The 27,551-nt window shown below is 42.9% G+C and overlaps 1 protein-coding gene across 1 annotated transcript in view; it reads right to left on the bottom strand.

Annotated features, from left to right (window-relative positions):
* The window catches only part of PRIM2 (DNA primase subunit 2), a 213,720-nt gene that overhangs the window by 87,671 nt on the left and 98,498 nt on the right, over window positions 1-27,551 (bottom strand). Inside the window, 1 exon segment of the mRNA XM_006194707.3 lies at window positions 6,625-6,692. Coding sequence (XP_006194769.2) covers window positions 6,625-6,692 — 68 coding nt within the window.

The following is a 27,551-nucleotide window of genomic DNA, read 5'->3' as shown; positions in this document are numbered from 1 at the left end:
AGGAACTAAATCTGGCCAACAACCTGAACAAGCTTAGAAGGAGACTCTCCCTGAGAGTGTCCAGTAAGAACCACAGCCCTGCTGTCAACCTGATTTGGGCTCGGTGAGACCCGTGTCAGATTTCTAACCCATCGAGCAGTAGGCTAATAAAGGAGTGCTGTTTTAATCCATTAAATCGGTGGTACTTTGTTAGAGCTACAACAAAAATTGCTAGATGCACTAAGAGGGTTTAAAATTCAGGCTCCTGAGTTCCATCTCCTTCAAGTCACTGATTCTCGTGTTAAGAACTCTGCGCTTTCCCACCAGGGTAACGGATGCTCCTGTATCTTCAAAGCTGCACACCACCCAGTCTGCTGCTGCTCTGCGCTCTTACCTCCTCCTGCGCTACGATCCCTTCTTAAGGACGCCATTACAGCAGCTCCTCTCCCCACTTCACCTCACCTGGCCGAACAGAAGCTGCTAACGCTGTAATTTCGCGTCACAGGTTTATTCAACCAAAAAAGCTTAAATACCCAATAAAATGGGAATGGTAAGTCAAAATAGACATGCCTATCCTCAACTGAATACTATGCAGTCACTTAAAATTAGAACCATGGAATGCAATTTCAGATTAAGTGAAAAGGAAAGTTTTAAAAGTCTGCCATTTAAGTTACAATTACATGAAAATATGCAGAGAAATTACAACAAAAGCCTAGCAGTGGTTATAGTCTTGAGGCAGGATTCGTTTCTTCTATTTTTCCAAATTTTACATAATGTGACTATAAATTTTATCAAAAAAACACTAAAATGACATCAAACTTGTAACATAATCCACACACAGATACCTCCTCTGTCTTCACTCGATTAAGCTGCAGCAACCATTCCAGCAGAGCCGTGGGGGGCTGGGGGGTTACGTGTGTGTATAAACTGGTCTTCTTTCCCCGGCAGTACAGAAGCTTCCCAACTTAAGGCCCACATCAGCCAGCTCCTTTGTTCACAGAGTGTCCTTTACAGTGCCCTTAGCACCACGGGCTGATTTAAATAAAATGCTGACTCTTGACAAGCACATCTCTAAAGAGGCATAAACAATTTTAATACAGATGTGAACAATAATAAGCCAAAGACAATACATGATGGAAAAGAATACATTATTTCTAATGTATTAACATCTCACAAGGCACCTGGAGCATCTTCACAATAACCACTGAGCTAAAAGCTTACGCACTGCGTGTAGGAAAGGAAGTGAGCACAGCTCAGGGCCACGCCAGAGCCTGCAAACAGGCGATGAGAAAGCACTGACTGCCAGCAGGAGCCACCTGAATGCCCATGGATTTTCTGATTTCAAAACAAGAACTAGTTCGAAAAGAAGACACTGAGAATTGTCCGCCATGGGTACTGGGAAAAGCTTTCTTAAAGAGCCCGCCTTTCTGATAGAAAATCTGTGACAGTATGTTCTTTAGAGGAATAAACAAAAACGTGTACGTGTCAACCAAATGAACTGCATTAGAGGGGGAAAAATTACGAAGTAATCGTTGGTAATAATACTGACTGATGGAAGATGCTTTCATTATTCCCAGTGATTTTCAAATAAAGGCCAATGTAAACATCTGCTTAAAAAACTCAGAGCACATTACAAGTTAATCTATGTGATACAGTCCAAGTGTTTACTGTAGGTAATACTTCCCTCTGCTAGCTTGTCTCATCTTTGACTTCTATTTTACTGTTGTGCTGAAATATGCTAATAAAATGAGGAAAACAGTATAACAAACACATATTCCTGAAATTATTCCTTAATTAAAAGCAAAACATTAAATGGGAACAATATTCATGTCTTGAGATGGAGAGGTCAGAGAGGAAGACACACACTGTGGGGAAAGGCACTGCTTTTAAGGGCAAAAAGTCATATGCACACAACTAGAGCCATCACATGTAGGAAGTGGGCTGGTCTCACCTCTTTAACGCAATCAACAAGAAGAACCATCTTTAACACGGACGCCCTCTGCAGTCCAATGCACTGCTGTAAATGTTGCCCTACAGGAACCACCGTCCTGGTAGCAAAGCTATGCGTTTACAACAACCTTCTACACCCATAGCAACGTACCCCAAGACCTCCATACTTCTCCCGGGTAGGAAATGAGTCCACTATATAATTCACCCTAGAAAACGCAGGGACGTGTGAGGATGACAGCAGCGTCACACTGAGACGTGGACCCGTTGGATGACATACCTAATGATGTGCAGTTTGAGGAGAGCAGGAATTATGATTTACACAAACTCCCTCTGGCATTTTGGAATTTAATGGGAACTTCCTGAGGCCCCATCCCAAAATTTTAAAATAGGAAGAATGATAAATGACCATCTGCCGTCCTCACTGGGTTGTTCTGAGTATGAACTTTCGAAAGCCAGGTGGGAAAGCACTTTGTACACTCGCCAGTTTAGTTTCTCGGTCTCATCTCCTCCTATGTAAATACCTGCTCCTTTAATTGGTTCCTCATATTCCCACCGACCTCATTCCTCCCTAACCTATAAACATGCACAACTTTCCAGTTGTGTGGGGAGAACAACACACTCACTTCAAGCGTGCAGCGCATGGGTACAGCCCCGGCTCCCTCCCGGCTCCGCCCAGAGCAGCCTACACCCGCTGTGTCTCACTTCCTCCTCGACTCCTCTCAGGAACCAGAAGTGCACCGGTACCACGGCAAGGTGCAGGCTAGGCCACCAGTGGCCCCCGTGTGCCTAATCCAGCTGACATTAAGCAGTTCTGACCCGACTGTCCCACGGCAGTGAACAGTGTCCACCTTTCCTTTGTGAACTCTCTGCCTCAGCATCTCTGACCCCACGATGCCTTGCTGTGTTCCTGCTTCATTCAAGGTCCTCCCCTGGTTCTTTTACTGGTTTCTCTTTTAACTCATCTTCTACCTCCATCACTGCCCGTCACAGGCACACACCCCCCGACGTGCTATGGGTTCTCTTCAGGGCCATTTCCCCTTTTCTCATCACTCCACACTCTCTCCCTGAGGGATATCAATCATTCCCCTGATTTTCACCACCACCTATGTAGTGGTGACCGGCAAACGTCTCTCTCTAATATAAACCTCAGTCTTAAACTGCAGGTCTATACGCAGCCACTTACTAAACACTCCCTCCACTGTGCTCCATGGGCATCTCAACTTTAAAATACCTGAAACCACCGTGCTGCAATCTCAGTAGCTATATTCACTCCCTAACCCCTTTGTCTTTCTGCATTCTCCTTCCCGGTTAATGACAATGTCGTGCCCCAAGTGAGATTAAAGGTCAGTCCAATCTGAGTAGCCACCAGGGAGCCACCTCTGTGCTAAGGAGCAGGAAATCCAAAACAACCAAGTCATGGCCCCATTACTTAAGGCAAATAATTCAGTGGGGGACACGGTTTGATTAATAAAATTATATACTTTGTGTTTAATTCCATTCAAAAGGTTTACCAATGTTGTAACGTGTTTAAGTGCCTATCTCTCAAATGAAATCAAAACTGTAAATTCCTTGAGAACAGAAATTGTGTCTTTTTTTTATTCCAAGCACATAAAAGGCACTCAGTTACTGATGAGTGGATGGATGCTACTAATGATGAGAAATAAGCTTGCATTTCCGTCAGAAACTGATGAAATGTTTTCCTGCGGTTAATTTAACTTTTAACTATAGAACTAGGTTCAACTAAGAAAACCTGGACACATCACTTCTATGTCCTCCGAATGCTATATACTGTTAAGCAATATCCTAAATTCTTAGGTTGGCAAAGTGTCATACCGATTCTTTCTGAATGCCTCAGTCCTGTAAAAATGACTTGGGGATTTCTCTGTATTGCTCCGTCAGTTCTTACAGGTATGGGTGTCCTCTCCCAAATTAGCTTTATTGACAAATTTAATCAAAATGTCATTCGTCATTCGTCATTCCTCTTCGACCATTAGACACACTAAACAAAATCAGAACTAGTCATGATTTCAGTTTCAGCCTCCTATTGTCCGTCCCCTCTAGGTAAGATTTACACTATACAGTTCCTGCAAATCAGTGATGATTATTTTTCCCTAACAAGATTATCATTTGAATCTTTCAAACCAAAGAGTATTATTCTCTCCTATTTGGGCCTAAGCAAAAGGAAGGCAAAAGAAACACGTTACATTTAGACAGCCAAAAGAGGCAATTCAATACGCCTGAAAGGCTTCCACAAGGTTACTTCATACAATGGGAAGTGTCAAACATCACCTGCCACCCTGTATACAGATGTCTTTGACACGGTAATAAAATGAGAAACCATTTGGTTTAATAACAACAACAAAAAAAGCAACATCAGTTGGTGCGTATCACACGTAGCGTCTATCCCTCGTTGCCTAGCAACCAGCCACGAGTGACCTGCACAGAGAGTGAAAGCTCTGAGCGAGTGCACAGTTTGTGCAAGCTCCAAGGACTCATAAACGTGTCGGTAGTTCATCTAAATTCTAGTTGACAATTACCACACTATGGAGGTGGAGGAAGGAGAATCCATCACTATCACCCAGAACCAAGCGTGGACTAGGGGTGAGGGTCAGCCCTTTAGGTTTACGTCTTGTGAATCAGTGGTTTTATAGGGAAAAGAACTCTCATGATACGATTTATAAATTATAGAAACTTCATGCAGGAAAAAAAAACCAACAAAATATCATGGGTATAAAACACCACTTCACTCAGCAAAACACATAATGCATACCTCTCATGAAGGTGACTCTGTAAGCTCTCAAGCAGAATTAAGGAAACCAGCGAGGGCAGTATCACCGGCTCTGTAATATGGTTGGGGGGGGGGGGCACATGGTGTTACAGGAGCACATGCACAAAACAGGAGGCTGAGACAGGTAGGGGCGGCAGAGAACTAAGCGGTCAGGGAAGGCGGATCAGAGGAGGCAGCAGACTCAGTTCTGAAGAGCAAGCCACATTCGGTCAAGTGACAGAAGTGGAGGCAGGGAGAGGAGCAGGCCGGGCGGGAGGGAAGCACCGGCAAGGGCAGAGGCACAGGGCGTGCTGGCCAGGAGGACGTCCAGGCACCTGCCGCCAGGGCGCAGGCAGGCCAGGCTCCTTCCTGCCAGAAGGACCTCATGTGCCAGGCTACGGGCTTCTCCCTTGAGCCCGGGTGAAACTGGGGAAGGCAGAGTGGTTTTAAACTGAGGAATAAGAGAATCGCTCCAGCAGGGAGTGAGAAATTTCAGAGAGGGTAAGTCGGGCACAGGTAAGAGGCTGCTGGAGAGAGAGTCTCAGATCAGGGATAGGACTCATGAATACGAAGCTCTCAGGAATTCAACAAGTAGGAACGAAGGCCACTAGAGGATGTGAGAGATTCAGGTCTACCCTGACTTCCAAATGAGAAGTAGCATTCAGAGTTTTAAAAGAATAAAAAGAAACCATAAAGGAAAACAGTAATGGTGCTTGGCTACATAAAACTTGAAAATGGAGGTATGCTGGATAATGCAGCATTATCAAAAACCTTTCAGGAAAGAAAAATCTATCAAATACAACAAAGAGTTACTATCCTTTATGTCTAAAGTATATACGATCAAATAAAATCAAGAGATGCTGTCAGTAAATGGACAACAATACAGATAGCTAATCCCATCCCAAAATAAGAACGGATAATAAGGTGTTTTCAAATCATTCTTAATAATAATCAGTGCAACGTACATGACACCAACAATATCTCTATGATAAACCTATTAAATCAGCAACGTTCTGGCTGCCCCGTCTTGTTCGGGGTACAGTAACATGGGGGATCTTGTACAATATGAAAGTATGAGTAGAGTAACGTTTTTGGAAAAGAAATATATTTAAATCTTTAAAAATGGTTCATATGCTTTGACAAAGTGATTCCATTTCTGAAAACCTCTGCTAAGGAAATGATACAAAATACAGCATTTTTCACACTAGTGAAAAGAATAAGAAATGGTCTAGATGCTCCCCAAAGGGAGATAAATGCACCACAGGATAGTCATATAAGAAAATATCATATTAAGAAAACATCTTATAAGAAAATAACGTCACTAAAAATTATGGTTTTAGAGAGATTTTAATAACAGAAGTCTTATAATGTTTATTTTGAAATAACAAATAGCCAACTATGTAAAAGTATAATTTCAACACTGAGTTTTAGAACAGTGCAGAGGAAAGAAGTATTTCTGAGTAGGATGAAAGGTTTTCCATCTCCCTTTCCTGTATTTTCTAAGTTTGCTTTTTCAAATAATGAGGATATATTATTTTTGTATTTAGAAAACAAATATAACTTATTTCTACTACCACTAATAAAATATGTGCGGGTTCCCAGAGTTGACCTTAGCCTCGTGGTTAAGTAAATAGGCCATTCCTTCGAGATCTTTCTGCGTTCAGTCATTGCTCCTCATTTTAACTTCAGCTTGTCAACCAGCGCTGCACACTTTTATTGAACTGGAAGAGCTTTCTGTGGCACCACAAAGTCAAGAGTAACAAGTGTATCACACCAAGAACTCGAACTGAAATCACAGAATTAAAGCTAAAGAAAAACTCCGTAAAGTTTTTAGAAATCGGAGGAGTTTTAATAAGCACATCAGTCTACCTGACCCACTTTAATGCAGGGGGGTTTACCAGCACGACGGGGCTGAGCCTTGGTTTTACCTGAGGTGGTTGAGCAGCGGCTGGAGTCTCTCGTCCGACTGCACAGCAGGCAAGGACCTGGCTGTTAACTGAAAGCAGAGAGGAGGGTTAGGAAGAACAGCCAAGGTCAAATCCTGAGCACGCGTGAACACTGCATAAAATGGGGGCGGGGCGAGCAGGAGGAGAGGGCATGCCTGAAATGGAAGGATGCTGTTTTTTTTTTTAATCTAAGACAAGGTTTGTAGAGCATGTCACTAAGTTTAGAGGGAAAAGGAGGCAAAACAAAGAAATAAGGGAGGAGTATCCACCTGAGCTCATGAAAAAGCTTCTAGTCACGAAAATAATTATCTTTGCAAATAAAGATGGAAAAACTTCTAAGTTTACAGCAACCAATCTTGTAGCACTGAATCCAGGGGTTACGAAGAAACTGGGGAGAGAGACTTTCATTTATCATGAAGTTACTGTGAAACTGGCACAAGTGTATGCACGCACACACACACACACACACACACACACACATACACACACAGACGTGTATTCCCTCATTTTGACAACCAAGTTACCATAAGAAACCAAGAATATCTTATAAACACACCAAGGCAATTCAAAGTATTTAATACTCAAATACGACCCCCAACTAGTCTAGGAAACAAAATGTAAGACCAGGGCCTTATTCCTAAATACTGTGGGTCAGGCTGACAGTATATCGGAGAAATGCCAGCCTCTGATACACTTTACTGCAATAGTATCAATTATACGTCTGTGTAGCTCTGTATTTCTCTTTTCCTGAGAAAGCTCTCTTACACTATAAGAATTTGAACCAAAGAAATTAAAAACATTCATTCCAAGTAATTAGACAGCTTGAAGTAACCTAAATAAAACACCAAAAGTTAACGATAGATTTCTTCTAGTTTCAATTGTGTCAAATACATAGTTCTTACATTCTACTAGTAAATCATCTGACAATTCACAAAAGAGAAACTTCTCAAGACAAAAAGCAAACCGAAGGATATCCTTTGCTTTTATATAGGGGTATCCTGTCTCTTTAATTATCCTGTCAATTAAAAGTAATTTATCAATTAACTCATCAAACCTAAGTTTCAACATCATGCAAATAAAGCTATCACTTTTTTTTATTGAGTTAGTCAGTTTACAGTGTTGTGCCAAGCTATCACTTTTAAAGCATCTAATAAAAATAATATTTATGAAAAAACATGGACCAAAATGCCAAATATTAAGTCATTTTTATTAAATCATATCTAATAATAATGGAGAAACATTCTCAATTTTGTGAGTCAAAACATATGACAGTTATTAACTTAAAGTACAATAAAGTGACAGTCTGCTGCAAATTTAGCTCAATCAAAAGATTCTCAGTATCCCTAAGAAACATTAAGTCTAGTATTTCATGACATATAAAATGTCATCAAGGTTTTATAAACAAATCACTTTAATAAACCCCATATCTGCTAATTCAAATCCCCTTACAAAATGTCATTTTCATTGTTCAACAGATTTCATGGCTCAGAACCAAAGCTATGCTCTAAAAAGATTAAAATCATTTATCTAGATATTTCAAAAGTCAATTTTCTGAAAACAGATGGAGCAGACAAACTAGGCTTTTTCTGCTGCGTCTGTCAATCTGTACGGCGTGATTTGTCATCAACCCATGTTTTCTAAATGAAAGCAAGCCAACAAAAACACCTCGGTGACAGCAAAATATTTCTCAATGTCTCTTCATCCCACACAGGAAATCCTCAACTACACCCCCTTCTCAAGACCAGCCCTCATTCCCTTCGTCCTAAACTGCGAACACAGCATCTCTGGTCACTGTCCTGTCCACCTCCATTCCTGCCTCTCCCCTAATTATTCTCTACACCAAGACCAGAGTGAGATTTTAAGGATAAAAATTACCCATTCCCCCAGTTAGAGCCACTTAAGATTCCCTCAGGCTAACGTTATCACACCAACCCTTTCATCTGACAGCTTCTTAAAATCCTCCTCTTGGAAAGAAAAATACCATATGAGATCACTCATATGCGGAAAGAAAGAAAAAGGAGAAAGAAAAGAAAGAAAGGAGGGAGGGAGGGAGGAAGGAAGAAAAAAGAGGACACTAATGAACTCATCTACGAAACAAAACAGACTCACAAACATAGTAAACAATCTTATGGTTACGAGGTGAAAGGGGGTGGGAAGGGATAAACTTGGGAGTTTGAAGATTTGCAAATGTTAATCATTATATATAAAAACAGATTTAAAATTTTTTCTGGATAGCACAGGGAACTACATTCAATATCTTGTAGTAACCTACAATAAAAAAGAAGATGAAAATGAATATATGTATGTATATGTGTGACTAAACATGATGCTGTACACCAGAAATTGACACTGTAACTGACTATACTTCAATTTAAAAAAAAAAAAAAAACCTTTTCTTGGACCAGGGTGCTGGAACCCGGCACAGGATAACTGAGGAGGCAGCTGGGCCAACCCCACTAGACACGCAGGAGCAGATCAGGGCTTCAGTTCCCGGAACACCTACACTCAACGATTTGATTCTGTCCCCACCCCTCCCCACCCCGACGACTTCTTTTCAAGTTTGAAAGACTGAGAAGAGTAATTCCTAAAACAAGGGTCAAGGTTCTGAGTACAATTATTTCGAGGAAGATTTGGAGTTTTCCAAAGGTTCTGCTTTCAACTTGTAAAACAAATAGCATTTTCAAAAAGAGCACATGTCTCTTCACAGCAAAGGGGATGAGGCAACCGAGCCATTTCAAACCTCCGCAAAGTGGCAAAGCCATCTGCTGACCTTTTGCTGACAGAATGCAAACTTCACTTTAGGGACTGCTGGCTCCATCATTTCTTCTGGAATTTTCTCTGAGCCCAAGGAGCTAGTACCACATCCACCGGACTAGGAGGGGCACTGCATTCCCTAACACTCCCAACATAACAGATGTTTAATAAATATTTACTGAATGTGCGACAAATCTAAAAACTCGCAACTGCATAATTCCATTAACTGACGAAAACAAAAGCATATGTACAGCTACATTTCATCGTTAAAGCTTTTCAGATTTCTGCTTTGAGTAAAGCTAAATCTAAATCAAAACTAATAAATCACAACTGTCAGTCTTCCAAGAAAGCAATACACAACCATAACAAGATGTTCGGCATTAAAGACTTTCCTCTACAACCTGAAATGAGTGTTTGTCTAGTTTAAATAGACTTTGATTTCCACATACGTCATAGTTGGTTGTTTGTTTTGCTAGAAAGTACAACACTGTCCTTGACACATAAATCAACAAATATGAAAGAGAAAGAAGATCTATCATATGTCACATCTGCAAAGCCTTAAGTGGGGTGTCTGAGTTAGGGCTGCTTCACGGAAACCATTATAAAAGTTGGCATGGCACGCACCTTACTTCTTATTGTTGAGAGGTCAGAGGTAACTTCTTTTTGTGGGGGGGAGATAAATAAAAACATAATTATTTATTTTTAACAGAGGCACTGGGGATTGAACCCAGGACCTCGTGCATGCTAAGCACACACTTTACCACTGAGCTATACCTCCCTCCCGCCAAAGGTGACCTGTTAAGATCTCTTTTCATTATTAAGAATATATCTAGTACGCTGAATTAACCCATGCGAGGTTTGTGCCATTTTTAGGCAAGTATTACAGACCACTGATTCTTAAATAAATCTCATTTCAAAGATTACTATCATTGAGTAAATCTTGCATTTTACCACATATTTGGGTACAAAAATTAATACTGCACTTTGCCGACTAGTAATTCTCCTTTTAATGACAATAAACACCACATAGATTCAAAGGCATAAGAGAGATGACAGCAAGTCTGGAGGTGTCTGGTCCAACTTGCCATTCTGCCCGAAGGAAAGCAGCCTCGAGGCCCAAGCACCAGGTGCTGGCATCCCAAGAGCCTGTGTGAGCCGCTGAGGTCAGGACCCGGGACAGTGCGCCTTCCCCGCCACCCCACACTGCGCGTGTGAGCCACCTAGGGGCTCAGCTCAGGCTGAAAATTCCCAAATTTTGCACCGAAGTTTCCTTTATATCGTTTGTAATTTGGCTCAAATGTAACCCCCTCCCAGAGGCCTTCCCTAACCACCCCTGGCAGAGCAGCCCCTCCCCACAGGTATCTCTCAACATTCATCACTTTCTAAAGTCATATTAAGTAACTGGTTCGCTCACTTGTGTTCTGTATTTCTCTCCCCATGAAAATGTAAGTTCCATCAGGGCAGGAACTTTTTCTGCCGTGCCCACCACCTTCCCCCTACTGCTTAGAACAGCATGTGGTAGGGCATGCAGCAGGCACTCAATAAATACTGCAGAGGGAATGAAAGCTTCCCCTCTCTCAATACTTCCAATAGCAGCATGGGTTTAGAAGAGTCTGCTTGAGACACTGGCCCTTTTGGTCTTGCATCCCTCAAGTTTACATATGTAACTATGACCTATCAACGAGGCCACATGCATCTTTCCACTTCTAACTGAATTGAGTATCTCAAGTTCTCCCTTTAAAGGGGGGCAAATGCCCCACCCCTCAACACACTGGAAACTGTGGTCCCTAGTTAAAGGAAACAAGTAGCCCAAAACTAACGGAGCAAAACTCAAGCAGCCAATGCACTCTACCAGGCACTACCCAAAAGCAATCATGTCATAGTTCCCTCCTTCTACTCTATGTCTTTTGGGGGGTTTTTTGTGGGTTTTTTTTTCATTAACTAATAGTTACAAATAAAGCAGAAATATCAACTAAATATTTTTCCAATATCACTAAAAATTTAAAACATACATCGAAGTTCAAAGTCTTTACAGTGAACACTCACCAAAAAAATTTTCCCTGAGGGGGAGGGCATATAGCTCAGTGGTAGAGTGTGTGCTTAGCATGCACAGGGTCCTGGGTTCAATCTCCAGTAGCTCCATTAAAAAAATAAATGAACCTAATCATCACCCCCCAAAATAAACAAATAAAAATAATAATTTTAAAAGTTTATTAAAAAAAAAAAACTTTACTGACAAGGAACAGACATTGTAAACGTGACTCCACTCCAACAAGACTCACTGAGATGTAGAGAAACATCCTGTGTCGTTTATGTAATGACGCTGAAATTAAAGCACTATGGTAAATACCTTTCGAGATATTTTTGCTTACTCCCTATACTATGGGTTGCAGTTTCTGGTAGGTAAGTTATTTTGAAAAGGAGTCCAAAATATTTATCTCAAAACACTCCTACCCTAAAAGGACGTATAGTTGCAAAAAAAACCAGTGAAATCCAAACAGCAATTAGAAGACGAATCTCCTCCAGGATGGGAAAGCCTGGTGGAAGAGCAGGCTGAGTTCTCACACCTTTTCAAGAGTGAGGCGAACACTATAAAGGTTAACCTTTTATAAACTTTTAGCCTACCTATATAAAAATAGATTAAAAAGCAAATTTCTTCTGTATGGCACAGGAAAGTATATGCAGTATCTTGTAGTAACCTTCAATGAAAAAGAATATGAAAACGAACCTATGCATGTATGTAAGTGACTGGGACATGATGCTGTACAGCAGAAACTGACACACTGTAACCGACTATACTTCAGTTCAAAAAAACAGAGGAAGACAAACATGGAAAACAAATTCTCAGACGTCCCATTTAAACTAGACTGGCATGGAGGAAAAAATTTTTAGAATCAAGATCCTGGAGGTGAGTACATGGGCGTATGTGTATATTACCTCGTGTATATTTGTGTCTGAAGTAGTTCAGGGGAGGAGGTGAGGGGGGCCGATGGATTTTCGACAGTTAGAGGAGTGGCTTGGAGGAGGGTGACCCAGGGATCCAAGGGGCAGAACAAGGCAGCAGCAACAAAAAGGAAGACATGAAGTGGGAAATAAGAAGGCGGTACCCTCTATATAACTTCATGCCTAAAACAGAAGAAGCTACAGAGGACATCCGGGTGGGTAGACTGTTTTAGTAACTGCAATACAGTGGTGACAGGAAGAGGAGGATGGGGAGAGGAAAGAAAATGACTATTTCCAGGCATGCTGACTTTGAGGTGCTTTTGAATAACCAAGAGGGAACTGAAGATACCTGGATCTCAAGCCCAGGAGAGGGTATGGAGCTAAATGAAGGTTTAGATTCAGGCATTATCAGTAAGTAAGCAGCAGGGAAGCCATGGACCAGCTGGGGGGTCCTAGGGATCATGCGTAAAGCAGGGATGTCCGCTTGCCACGCACTGGCAGTGGTTTGTCAGAGCATGTGTTCAAGGCCCACCCCGGAGAGAGGACTGATGACAACGTCCGCTCTGGATTCAGACAGGAAATCAGAGACACCCGCCAGGTCTGTGCTCCCCCGGCAGGAGCGAGAGAACAGACGTTTTACAGTAATGATTTTATGCAATTACAGATTTGTGAGAGAGACAGAGACAAAGACAAAAGAAGGATGAGGAAGAGAGATTTAACCTGCATTTAACTCTTTCGTTGCACACAGGGAACATCTCTGAAAGGCATGTTCCCCGGGGAAACCGCTCAGCCGCCAGCTGTGAGGCTGACTGTTCCTCTGCAAATCCCAGAGCAGACTGCTGCTGGTCGGTTACTACTGAGAATAATTTCGGAAAAGGGCCTAGGGAAAGAAAAAAACGTTCACGGTTTCCTTCTTCAGAGGATGGGCACGAAGGGAGGGAATGAGCAAAGTCAAGGAGTTAAAACTCTGTAAGTGAACACGGAACATGGTTTTTCAAGAGTCAACAGACGTCTGGAAAACAAAGGTGACAATCAGTTGAAAATGAAGAGCAAGAGGGTGGCTTTGCTTTAAAATAATAAATCCCTTCTCTCTGAACTACTCACCCAACACTGGCTAAATTAAAACACATAAAAATGACAGGAAAACAATGCTCACTTGGAAAATACTGCTCAATTTTGTTCTCTGGTGGTTTGACCCTCTACCACTCACCCCAACTTCCTTACAAACTCCAGAGGAACGACAATGTGCAGTAATATCCAAGCTGTACCTTAAAAGAAATCCAAGCTAGGTGATCAGCACACGGTAGACCTTTTTTCCATACAATCTTGGTCTACACAGAGAAGCAGACTAAGCACCCTTCCAGGGGTGTGAGGGTGGCGGCATTGCGTGATTCACAAATAACCAAAGTACCAAAGGAAGGTAGTTTTTGTTCGGGCTTGGGTTTTTTGGTTTGGTTTGGTTTGGTTTTGTATTGTTTTGTTTTGTTTTTGCAAAGAATTTTTTTTAGCATAGTTTTACGTTCACAGCAAAACTGAGAGGAAGGTACAAGATTTCCCATACACCCCCTGCCCCACACACGCATAGCCTGCCCTGTTACCCCCATGAAAGTGGTACATTTATTACAACTGACGAACCTCCACTGACACATCGTTATCACCACCGTCCAGAGTTTACAATAAGGTTTCACAGGATTCACTTTTGCTACTGTACATTAATTCTGTGGGTTTAGACAAACATTTAATGACACTTAGCCACCACTGCAGTGTCATACAGGATAGTCTCACTGCCCTAAAACCCCTCTGAGCTCTACTCAGTCAACCTTTCCTCCCCTCTAACTCCTGGTAACCACTATCTTTTTACTGTCTCCATAGTTTTGCCTTTTCCAGAATGTCATGTAGTTGGAATTGCACGGCATGTAGCCTTTTCAGATTGACTTCTTTGGCTCAGTGTCTTTCTGTGGCTCGATAGCTCACTTCCTTTTAGAACTCCGTCATCTGGATGGACCATGCTTTATTTTTCTGCTCACCACCTGAGGGGCATCTTGGTTGCTTCCAAGTTTTAGCAATTATGAATAAAGCTGCTGCAAACATCTGTGTGCAGGTTTTTGTACAGATGCCACATTTCTAATAGGTGTTTTGGGGGTTTTTTATGAAAAACAAACGGGGAACGCTTTTCAAAAATGTCTTTACGTTCTCCTCACTTCACACAAGAGCTGAGACGGCTCCTACTTGCACTTCGTGTCTCCCCAGGAATGGCAACTCAACACCCAGCAACCCTTTTCTACTGAACTGAAGACGCACGGACTGTGCTGGTGCGTATATTCTAAGAGACATGCAATTTATAGGTCGAGAAAATCATCTGTGAAACCGAAAGGCAACAATTTAAACAGAGACCTCACAATAACAAAAAGATACATCTCTAGAGAGAACAGGTTGTTCAACAGAACTATCTCCTTATTCCTGGGACCAAGGCAGATGTCAAGTAAAATGAACTTTTTTACAGGCAGCTGCTCTTTTAACTTCATTGACTTTAACGACGGAAAATCCTGAGTCTTTTTGAATACATTTTCTCATCATAGCAACGAATCCCAGTTGCAACCCCAGGCTGTGAGAATCCACGTTATATTCCCCCAGGTCCTGGAACCCAACTTGTGCCCAGGGTTCCTGCACCCCTGGGCCAGCTGAGATGCTCGTCCCCAGTCCACGGCCTTGAGCTCAGATGCCCACAGTCCTTCCTGGTTTTCTTTGGGTTCATACACATCATCTTCATCTTACTTGACCTTCACCGCAGAAGAGGTTTCATCGGTACGATGCTTCAGCACATGGAAATTTCTCTATCAGCTGGCCGCAAACACGACTTTTAATACAGAGGCTCTAAAAACCAACCACCCACCTTGACAAGTAAAATGCATAGATTCCATCTGAGCTCTAAACATGCCCAAGTAGTTTAATTTCCAAAGAATATTAAACAGTGCGGCGTTAACCAGATATTTTCAGTTCAGGGGTCTGGATGATATGAAGAAATGAGAGTAAACCCGGGAATAGTGCAAGCAGACATCCCAGTGCTGAATTTTGATCATGAAACCTATGGTGTGAAAAGCAGCTTGTTATGCAAAGGCTAACCTAAGCACCTTCCTGATTCTACATCATTTAAACATGGAACACAATTGCTCAAGCAAGAAAAAGAGGTGTTCAGAGACACGTGGTGATAAATGTACACGGATCGCTGAATTTTCTCCCTTCGAGTAAAACACCCATAAAATCATTTTACTTCTAGAATATCTGATAATTTGAGAACCCAATTTTCAAGTTACTACAGAAAAGAGTTTCACAGTGAGACTTCTCACCAGCGAAACAAAGATCTGGCAAGTGTAATTCAACATGTATTGTTTTTCCCATTGGCACCCAAGAGACTGAATGGTCACCTTTTTGTTTGTCCCCTTAGTTTTGCTTGTTTGGTTTTTGGGGGTGTAGGTAATTAGGTTTATTTATTTACTTTTAGAGGAGGCGCTGGGGATTGAACCCAGGACCTTGTGCACTCTAAGTATGCGCTCTACCACTTGAGCTGTGCCCTCCCCTGTCCTCTTAAAGGACTGCTCTGGAGGAGCAGGAATGAGAGTAGCAGGGACACAGCCAGCGTTCCTCATGGTTTTACTACGCGCAGAAAGTCCCACTAGGAGTTCTACACAGACTCCAATCTGCACAATATTCTCTAAAAGTGAGATTACCCCCGAGGAACCCTAGGGCTTCACAGCCTTCAGCCCAAGGCACCAGTGAACAGGTGACCTTTATGCCCTAATCTTTTAGTCTCGTGTACTTATCTTAAACATGTAGCCAAAACTTGCATTTCGATTCTAGAACGTGTCCTTCTTGGGTTTACTATAAACATAATGTCTAATTATTTTACCATTAAGTAAAACATTATTATACCACTGTTCTGCTATGTACACTTTGTGTATTCCCTGGTATATCGAGTCCCGTATATCTGGCCATCTTGCAGCTTTAGGAAAACACATGCCAGCAATTCCACCCCTTACAGCCCCCCGGAAGCACCTCCGGTGGCACATCTGGGACTGGGGGGCTGGCTGAGGTGACACTGGCTCCTGCTACATTTCACTGGCCACGTCCCGTGTCATTTCATACACCTATCACAATTACAGAGAGCCAGACTGACATCTGTTTCAGCCACATATCTTTACACGCAAAGACTCTAAACATCATTTAAATTCCCAGGTTTCTCATTCATTTCATAAACTTATGAGGCCATAACTGAAGTTCTAACGTTCCTCCTTCATTATTATCGTATTTTGTTCACCATTTTTGTCTCCCAAAACACCTCTACCATCTTTACCTAAATTTACACTGGTCAATTTCTTATTTAATGTAAGAAATACACTTCTCTGGGTTTTACAGAATAAAACTATTCCTTTACTGCTTGTTGTAAGCATGACTCTTCAATAGAATCTTATTATGTGGAAGTTTCTCATAAAGCTTCCTATATATGCACATAAATTCTACTCTACACACTGGAGCTGCCAGATGTATCTATGGGCTTCTAGAAAATGCTTATGTCTACCCAGACAGAAGAGTGGCCTTCCCAGGCCATGTGCTTTATCTTCTTTAAATAGTCGAGTCCACGATTCTTCAACTTCCCACTGAGTCTACTCCCTGTTATAAATGACAGACATAAGCTGCCCGTTAAATTGGCGATCTTACCTCTTTCCTAAATATTACCAAAAGGCGTGCCACTTCTAATGCAGTAATCACCAAATTAAACAACCTGTCCTGCACTTACAGGCTCAAATTTATTTATTACATAATCTGAAATTAATGTCAAAGGATCCACAGTTGTATTTAACCTACCAAAGTGAAGAGATACGCAAAAGATAGGTACTTTCATCTTTATACAAGGACTCTTTTCCCCTTGATCTGGTCTTTCACGGACGCACGGAAGTGGAGACAGAGCCGGCAGGACTGGAGCGAAGGGGTGGACAAGGACTGTGACTGGAGCCGCAGTGACAGTGCTGCACTGTGTGACGGAACACAGTCCTTGGGGAGGCACTTGAAGACTCGGAGGACCTGAGGTGATTAAAAACAACCCCATTTCCCTCCACAGCCGAACGTCAAACCACTGAACCAAACGTCTCATTCCGGGGTGGCAGCCCCAGATGGCTAACGACACCCCTCTCGCGTTTGTGTTTCCAGATGCCGCAGAGAGCACTCGGTCAGCTGAGTGCTTCAGCCCTGCCTTGTGACTCAGCCTCCCTGCCGGCTCTGGGCTCCCTCGCTTCTTCCTGCAGAGACCCTGCTCTTGTAGCTGCGGCAAATGTTTGCAGTTGAGTGTAAAACAGCCCCACAGGCCTCTGTACCTCACTCGCAGTTTTTTCCTCTAACCTGAAATAATCACATTTTGTACTATTTTTGGAGTCACTCAATTTAGTTGAAACTTAAGCTATTTGCTCCATTCATGAGAGAAATGAAATGGTTTTCCTTTAAAAATAAGTAGGACTAGAAGGACATAATTTCCAGAATATATAAGCAGCTCATACAACTTAATAAGAAAAAAACAAACAATCCAATCCAAAAATGGGCAGAAGACCTAAACAAGCAATTCTCCAATGAAGACATACAAGTGGCCAATAGGCACATGAAAAAATGCTCATATCACTAATTACCAGAGAAATGCAAATCAAAACTACAGTGAGGTATCACCTCACACCAGTCAGAATGGCCATCATTCACAAGTCCACAAACGATAAATACTGGAGAGGCTGTGGAGAACAGGGAACCCTCCTACACTGCTGATGAGAATGTAGTTTCGTGAAGCCATTATGGAAAACAGTATGGAGATTCCTCAAAAGACTAAAAACAGACTTACCATATGATCCAGCAATCCCACTTCTGGGCATATATCCAGAGGGATACTTAATTCAAAAAGATACCTGCACCTCAATGTTCATAGCAGCACTATTTACAATAGCCAAGCCATGGAAACAACCTAAATGTCCATCAACAAATGACTGGATAAAGAAGATGTGGTATCTTTATACAATGGAATACTATGCAGCCATAAGAACTAGTAAAATAATGTCATTTGCAGCAACATGGATGGACCTGGAGATCATCATCTATTCTAAGTAAAGAAAGCCAGAAAGAGAAAGAAAAAATACCATATGACATCACTTATATGAGGAATCTAAAAGACTCACAGATTCACAGACATAGAAACAGACTCACAGACATAGAAAACAAACTTATGGCTATCAGGGGGAAGAGGGTGGGAAGGGATAAATCGGGAGTTGGAGATTTGCAGATACTAACTACTATATATAAATTAGGTAAAAAACAAGTTTATACTGTATAGCACAGGAAACTACATTCAACATCTTATAGTAACTTATGGTGAAAAAGAATATGAAAATGAATATATGTATGTTCACACATGACACCAGAAATTGATACAACACTGTAAACTGACTATACTTCAATAAAATATATATATATATATATACCCAAGAAAAAGGACTATTATATAATTGTGTTCCTCTACTTAAGAAGTTCTATATTTAAGCCATTCTGCAAGGAGCTTCTTAAAATATTTGACCAGCTTTCAGTTATGCCCACAGAGGCATGTTTTGCCTACATCGACTAGAGCCTTGTGATTAATTGCAAAATTTCTGATTACTATATTTAAAACAAATCAGAACAGAAAAAAATACTTTCCATCACTAGGACGTAAAAATCAATAACCACCATCCATTATGAAAGGAAACAGAAGTATAATCTCTTTTTGTGGTAAGGACACTTAAACAATGCCAACAGGACTCTTCAGCTCAACACTCCAACATCAGAGAAGATGATTTTCAAACAAGCTTTAATTCATCATAAATTTGGAGACAAAACTCATTTAATACAAATGAAGAAGTATGACGGAAAATGAAATAGATGTATTTTGAAGTATTTCAACCAACACAGCAGAGTTTCCCAAATCCCCTTTCCTTTCTTCCTTTTTGCATCCCCAAATTAGGAATTATCACAGGCAGCAACCTGGGTCCCTGATGTCTTCTCATTTCTAAACTCAGAGAAGTTTCAAATAGCATGCAATCCCCTTAAAAACAGCAACAAACCCCTGAATTTCATTTATTAATATAAAACTATAAAGCAGGTCATAATTAATTTAGATCACCAGTAAATGAAAGTTGCACATAAAATTCCATTTTCCTAAGAAAGGTAAAAATTTTCTTATTCCTTATTTTTCCCGTGGTTATGACCTTCTTCTGTAAAGCTGGAGACAATAACTAGACTCTGTGGTAAAGAAGAGAAGCTTGTCTGAAAACTGAAAGAATCCTAACCTGCTTGCTTAGCTGGAAGTTTCCAAAAAAAGAAAAATAATGTGGCTATTATAACAACTGCCTATGGTTCTGACAGCCCCAAAATTACGAGCTGCCACTTGAGTGACAGAATGGACCCTTGCTAATACTTTCCTGCAAGCTGCCTAGGGCATGGATTCCAGATCGCTTGACATACTGTGACACAGGGCTCCTTAATCTGCCTCGAAGCACCAAGAAACGAAATCAAGACGGGGATAAAGTAAGTATGTTTAAAGATACATTTCCTAAGAGTAATCATTTTAGCATATCACATTTGTAAAACATCCTTTGATATCAGAAGAGCTAGCTGAGACTTTTAAAAGACCTTGACATACATTTGACCGATAGCCTTCCAAAGACATTATTTCATACTTTCTGGCACAATCAGGCTGCAAGTGTTTGATGGATAACCAGACAAGCAAAGGACAAGTCTGAGCAACGGCCATCCTTTATACCTGACATCTGCATGTTTTACTACGTATCTCAGGAAAAGGGAAAGGGAACAAAAACCCATAGGCAATGGCGGTCCCAAAAGACCTCACCACACACAGAAGAGCCTAGAGCAGCACTATTCTGAAGCAGCCAATCCTTAAGTAAAAATGCATTTTCCTGCAATGAAAGAATCATCAACAGTTTTCAAACTGGGGCGAAGGAGAGATTTGCATCTTACGTTTCTTAGTTCTAGTTCACTTTCTCCAATACAATGAGCAGCCACAAGACACCCCCCACCCACCCACAGCCAAAGCACAGCTCGCCAAATGCAAAGCTGGATTTGGTTCTATTCTGCTATTTGTGCCTGACTCACATTCCCCCTCAGTTTGCTCATTTCACTCAAGTGCAAATGACTGGCAGCATGAACTGAAATCACTCCTGCCAACAAGATGCTTCAGCAGTGCCGACACACGAACCAGCACACAGCTGATAAAATTTAAAAATCAACTAATGAAAAACACATATATTTGTCTTAACTCTCCATCGAGTTTAAAGTTTTTTTTAAGTGACTTTAACATTATGTAAAAGTACTCAGCAAACTTTTTTCATTAGAGACCTATTGTAAAAGCCCAGGCAACAAAGGACTTCAGGGAACTGGACACCTGCAACGATAAACTGACTTGCCAATATTCTAGCTGGGAGTCAAAGAAAGAGGTGCTGGCCTGTGTGCAGGAGAGAGAGAGAGATGCTATTCACGAGGACGGGGCACAGCAAAGCAGGAAGGAAAGGTCAGGGTTCAGTTGTGTCATATTAAGTTTGAACTGCCGGTTAAACACCCAAGGAGAACTATCTGGACCTTAGAAATAAAGCTGTAAAACCAGTCAGTCATTCTCAGATCTGTCCATCAATGTAAGCAGGGTGTTAAAGTCCTCTACTATTATTGTGTCATTGTTAGTTTCTCCTGTTATGTCTGTTATTATTTGCCTTATACATTGAGGTGCTCCTATGTTGGGTGCATATATATTTACAATTGTTATCTTGGATCGATCCCTCGATCATTATGTAGTGTCCTTCTTTGTCTTTTCTAACGGATTCTTTATTTGAAAGTCTATTTTCTCTGATACAAGTATTGTTACTCCAGCTTTCTTTTGATTTCCATTTGCATGGAGTATCTCTTTCCATCCCCTCAGTTTCAGTCTGTGTGTGTCTCTAGCTCTGAGGTGGGTCTCTTGTAGACAGCGCATACACGGGTCTTGTTTTTGTATCCATTCAGCCAAGTCTGTGTCTTCTGGTTGGAGCATTTAGTTCGTTTACACTTAAAGTAATTATCAATATGTATGTTCATACTGCCATTTCGTTAACTGTTTTGGATTTGTTTTTGTAGGTCCTTTTCCCCCTTTCTTCTTTCGTTCTCTTCTCTTGTAATTTGGTGACTATCTTTAATGTTATGTTTGGATTCCTTTTTCTCTTTTGTGTGTCCACCTATTACAGACTTCTGGTTTGCCTTGAGGTTTCTGTGTGGCAGTCTATACATATATGATTGTTTTAAGTTGCTGATCTCTTGATTTCAACTGCATTTTAAAAATTGTGTGTGTGCACTCTCCTCCCCTCATGATTCCTGTTTTTGATCTCATATTTTACATCCAGTTGTTCTGTGTAGCCCTTAACTGTTTATGGTGGAACCAGATGATTCTACTACTTCTGTCTTTTAATCTCCCTACTAGCTTTGTATGTGGATGTTTTCCTACCTTTACGGTATGTTTACCTTTACTGCTGAGCTTTTTCATTTCGTAATCTTCTTGTTTCTAGTTGTGGCCTTTCCTTTTCCACCCAGGGAAGTTCCCTTAACATTCACTGTAAAGCTGGTTTGGTGGTGCTGAATTCCTTTGGCTTTTGCTTGTCTGTAAAGCTTTTGATTTCTCCATCAAATCTGAGTAAGAGCCTCACTGGGCGGAGTAGTCTTGGTTGCAGGTTTTTCCCTTTCATCCCTTTACACACATCATGCCACTCCCTCCTGGGCTGCGGAGTTCTTGCTGAAAAATCAGCTAATGGTCTTATGCGAGTTCCCTTGTGTGTTACTTGTTGTTTCTCCCTTGCTGCTTTTAGCATTCTCTCTTTATATTTAATTTTTGTCATTTTGATTATAGTGTGTCTTGGCATATTCCTCTTCGGATTACTCTTGTATGAGGCACTCTGTGCTTACTGGACTTGGGTGACTGTTTCCTTTCCCAGATTAGGGAAGTTTTCAGCTATCGCCTCTTCAAGTATTCCCTCAGGTCCTTTTCTCTCTCTTCTCCTCCACCTCTATGATGCGAATATTAGTGCACTTAATGTTGTCCCAGAGTTCTCTCAGACTGTCCACATTTCTTTTTATTCTTTGTGCAGTGGCAGTGACTTCCACTACTCTGTCTCCCAGCTCACTGATCTACTATTGATTCTTTCCAGTGTAGTTTTCATTTCAGTTATTGTATTCTACATCTGTTTGGTTGTTCTTTATATTTTCTTTGTTAAAAAATTCTAACCTCTCGCTCTGTGTATCCTTTCCCCTCCCAAGTTCTCTGATCATCTTTGTAATCATTACTGTGAACTCTCTCTCGAGTAGATGGACTAGTTCCATTTCACTTAGTTCTTGAGGAGTTTTATCTTACTCATTTGAAATGCATTCCTCTGCTGCCTCATTTTGTGTAAGCTGTTATTTGTATTTTTATGCATGTGATAGGGTAGTTATGTTTCTCAGCCTCAGAGAAGTAGCCCTCTGTGGGTCTCGAGACGTCCTGTGGGTCCTAGCAGTGCACGCCCTTTTGTCACCCAGGCTACACGCTCTAGGGATTCACCTCAAGAGGGCTGCGTGGGTCTGTCTGTTGTGGTGGGCTGACTGTGGGGGTGGTCTGGGAGGAATGGTACGCCCCTGGTCTGGTTGGTTGCCAGGCACTGCCTTGTGTGGATGCTGCTGGCTACTGTTTGGCAGGACCTGGTCACAAGGTGGCTGGCTGCAGAATCCTAGGGGCCCCCAGGTTAGTGCTGGCTCCCTGGTGGGTAAAGTCAGGGTCTTGAAGACCCTGGGGCTGTTGCCCACTCACTAGCAGGTAAGCCAGATCCTGCGGTTAGTGCCGGAATCCTGGCAGGCAGAGCTGGTTCCTGGAGTCTGGCTGCAGGGCCTAGGGACCCCAGAGTTTGTTTTAGATCATTGGAGGAGGTGGGGGTCACTTCCTGAGGCCCTGGGTTGTCCTGAAGGCTGTGTTGGTCTGCTCGTGGGCTGGGCCAGGCCCAGCTGGTCCCAGGGTAGGGTCTGGTCTGTGCTGCAGGATGTCAGTTTTCCTGCTTCCGGTGTCTGCCTCTGGTAGATGAGGCTGGTCTGGAGGCTTGGTCTGGTTTCCAGGTGGGAGGGGCTGGGGACCTGCCCACTGGTGCTGCAGAGCTGGGTGTTGGCCCTCTGGTGGGCTGGGCTGTGTCTAGAGGTGGCCGTGGGCTCTTTATTTTGGGGCAGCCTGTCTGCTGAAGGGTGGGGCTGTGTCCTCACCCAGATAGGTGTTTGGCCTCAGGTGTCCTGGCACTGTTGCCCACAGGCTGTTGGGCGAAGCCAGGTCTTGGAGCCAATGAGCCAAGATGGCAGCCACCACAGCAGCAGTGTTCACATAGCTGAATGCTCCCCAATATGTCTTCCACCTGGTGACTGTCACCGGGGTGAGCCGCAGTTGTCCCCCACCTCTCCAGGAGACTCTCCAAGACCAGCAGGTAGGTCTGGCCCACGTTTCTATCAAATTACTTCTTTTGCCCTGTGTTCTGGTACGAGTGAGATTTTGTGTGCTCCCTTTAAAAGTGAAGTCCCTATTTCCCCCAGTCCTTTGGGGCTCCTGCAATTAAGCCCCACTGGCCTTCAAAGCCAAATGCTCTGGGAGCTCGTCTTCTCGGTGCCAGACCCCCAGGCTGGGAGCATGACGTGGGGCTCAGAACCCTCACTTCTATGGGAGGGCCTCTGCAATGTAATTATTCTCCAGCGTGTGGGTCACCCACCCGGGGTGTATAGGATTTAATTATATCATGTGTCCGTCCCTCCTATTGTCTCCTTGTGGTTCCTTCCTCATGTCTTTAGCTGTAGAAGATCTTTTCTGATAGGTTCCAGTCTTTTCCATGGATGGCTGCTCCAGAGATAGTTATGACTCTGCTCCACTCCTGAGAGGAGGTGAGCTCAGGGTCTTTTTCTCTTCGCCATGTTGGCCCAAGGCCTTTAGATGGGAATGGCTATGATGTTCTTAAATTTCACTCATCCACTGAGATATGAGTTTTTATCTTTGCTCCTTGGTATTCGATTAGTCTCTTCAATCTGAAGTCTTTATTCTTTCTTAATTATGAATAATTTACCATCATTACTTCTTTAAATATTCTTCTCTCTGCCAGTCTCTTTCCTCCCCTCTGGAATCCTATTATTTGAACATTGGACCCACTGCCTCTCTCCTCTGTATTTCTTAGCTTATTCGATATTTTCTCTCTCTGCTTTTCCTCTGCCTTCAGAATTCCTCAACATGATCCTCAAGTTCAAAAAAATCATTTTTCACTTGTATCCATCCTGTTTATCTGATTTATTAAATTCTTTACTTCAACTACTAAACTTGTCATATCTAGTATTTCCACTTCGTTCTTTTTATGACTTTGTGTTCCTTCTAAACGCTATTAAGCATCCTCCGTGGTCACTGAGTATGTTGATTATGTTTGTTTTACATTATTAATCCCTCTGTTCTAATGATGCTGCTTCATGAGGCATTCAGTTTATCCTTTTATGTTTTCAATCGTGGCTACACTATACTCTTTATGAGTCTAATTATTTTGGCCTATAAGGTCATTTCACCGAAGGATATGAGCTAATAGCTCTGAAAACGTGTGAAAACGACCCAAACTCAAGTCCTAGTAGTATTATCTCTCCCTGTGACTTTGAGGAGGCAGCAGGGGGTGGGAGGAGGAGGGGGATGAGCCACAGGCACCAGATTACCACCTTGACCCTTTCTGTTTACTGGATGGGGTCAGCCTTCGACCTCTTAAAAGCGGCAGCAGCCTCCATTCGGCATAATCCATGAGCCCCAGGAGAAGCAAGTGCCCTGGGGTCGCTGGCTGGCTGGTACCTGTTTTCTCAGCTCCTCACCCAACCCGGACCCTGTGCTGCCCTGACAGGACCCTGCGCCACCAATTTCTGCAGCAGACCAGCAGCAAGCGTCACTTCAAGGCAACTGGAGAAAGGTCAAAAACACAACTTAAAAGGAAAAATCAGAAAACAGTGCATCTTCTCCCGGGTTCTCGGGCTGCCCTACACCCTGGACTAAACACACACACCAACCCACAAGAGCCTCCGTCAGCCCCCAAGTTTTCCACAGTTGCTGTATTTCCTCAGATCCATGCTTTCCTCTTACCTCTGAAGTTTCTCCACAGTTGGTTTTGGGAAAAGGAGCCCACAGCCCACGTGACCTCTCCATCCCACCAGAACATCAGACAACTTAGCAGAGGAAGAAGCTCCCTGCGCCACAGTGTAGGAAACTGGTCAAATGTCAGAAATCGGGACAATCTGTAAGGATTAACTGATGACACTGAGGATAAATAATCTGACTCTTTCAAAGCATGACACACACACTTAAAATTATAAACAAACCTCTAATCCAATTGTCAGACTAACGCCAACAATTAAGAATAATTCTTAAAATAGAGTCAAACTCTCCGACACCACTCCTGCCCATGAGATGTCTGGGAGGGGCGCCCCCCCCCCCCACGCGGCTGCGGGAGGCCACGTCCTGGGCCGGCACCATCTCCTTACCAGGACCAGCCCTCACAGCCTGCCATGCCCGTTGCCCTGTCTGGGAATCTCTCCTCGTTCTGGGTTTGTCATGTGCTTTTTTGACCTGCTCGAGCCCGTGTGTCCTGCGGTGCCTGGCTAACCCCACTACCGTCGCTGTCGCGGGCAGGGAAAGGACAGGCCCTCCACCTGCAGGACACAGGGGTGCAAATCAACCACCTCCCTGCCAGGCCTGCTGGCCGGGGGACCAGTATTTAGTGCTGAAGCTGATCCGGGCCTGCCTCCTCTCTAGGTGGGTGAGAGCTGTTTCATCCCTTGTCCGTGTGAGCTGTGCCTTCTTTGGTGACTCTGACAGCTGCACGCCACATCCTGGGACGGCTGCTCCTGGTAGCAGCTGCTGTCACGCCCGTGCTCTCTCCATAGGGTGGGACCCCTCCTCTGCAGGTGGTCACATGTGTCACCTGCTCCAGCCTTCCAGAAAGCCTCTCTGTCTGTCCCTTAGCCTTACAGTTGATGACCCCTCCTTTGCTCCCACACGTACGTGTGCCCATCACTCTCTCTCTCCTGGACTCCAGGCTCCTTGAGGGCAGAAGCCGGGGCTTGTTCATCCATGCCCCATAAACACCATATCAAGCCTTCACTCAATAAATGACTGTCACATGAATTAATTGGCCCTTGCATATAGGGAAAATGTCCTATACACGGTAAGCACTCATTCAACATCTCCTGAATAAACGAATAAATGGACAATTCTCTAGCCATTGGTAATGTGTGGACCACGACAGACATTCCTATTTCCTATAACCTAAGAGTTCCTGAAATACAGACATAATTTTTTTTCTTATCTTCCACTCTGCTTGGAGACCTAAAACTCAAAGAGCAAGAGAATGCAGCATTTTACTTATCAGCCCTTTCCACAGAGCAATACCCATTCAGATCTAATGTTAATAGTTACAAACATCAAACACTGAGCTAATTTACACGACCTGTCTCTGTCCACCTACAGCAGGCAGAACTCTTAGAGGCAAGGAACAGACCCCCACACTCTAACCAGCAGAGGAGGAAACTAGTGATTGTTAAAAGGAGTCGAGGCTGGAGCAGCTCACAGAATCTAAGGCAGAGCTACAGCAAACAGGGCAACGGAGGACGTGCAAGCACAGCCAGGCGTTGTGTTTGTAAAGATACCCTGGACTAATCAGGGTGGCCAGGAGGATGTGAAACTCATCTCCTGGCTACGTGACATCACAGAACCTGGACCTCCACTGTGGATGCCGATCCCTCGCCTAATCGCCCCACACAGCTAACCCACTATTTAAGTATCTCCAGAACACCGGCTCCCCAGTGACTCGTCTTTACAATTTAATTGAGCGAGCATCCATCCACTCACCAGTCTTCATCTGAACGTCTCCCCCTTCAGTCACTGTTCTGGATGCTACGGAGAGAAACGTGAACAGGCAAAGTCCCTGCCCCCTAATAGTGGAGACGGTAAGCGAATATAAAGTCTAACATCAGGACGATTAAGTGCAGCAGTGAAAACAACAAGGCACGGGGACAGGCGGTGAGGAAGGCTGAGAGGGCCTGGCTGCTGTAAGCAGGGGAGTTCCCGCTGAGAACATGACATCTGAAGAGAG

Source organism: Camelus ferus, chromosome 20, assembly GCF_009834535.1.
Source record: "Camelus ferus isolate YT-003-E chromosome 20, BCGSAC_Cfer_1.0, whole genome shotgun sequence".
Lineage (NCBI taxonomy): Eukaryota > Metazoa > Chordata > Mammalia > Artiodactyla > Camelidae > Camelus > Camelus ferus.
The sequence above is the reverse complement of the archived record's forward strand: the minus strand, read 5'-3'. Positions and strand labels throughout refer to the sequence as shown.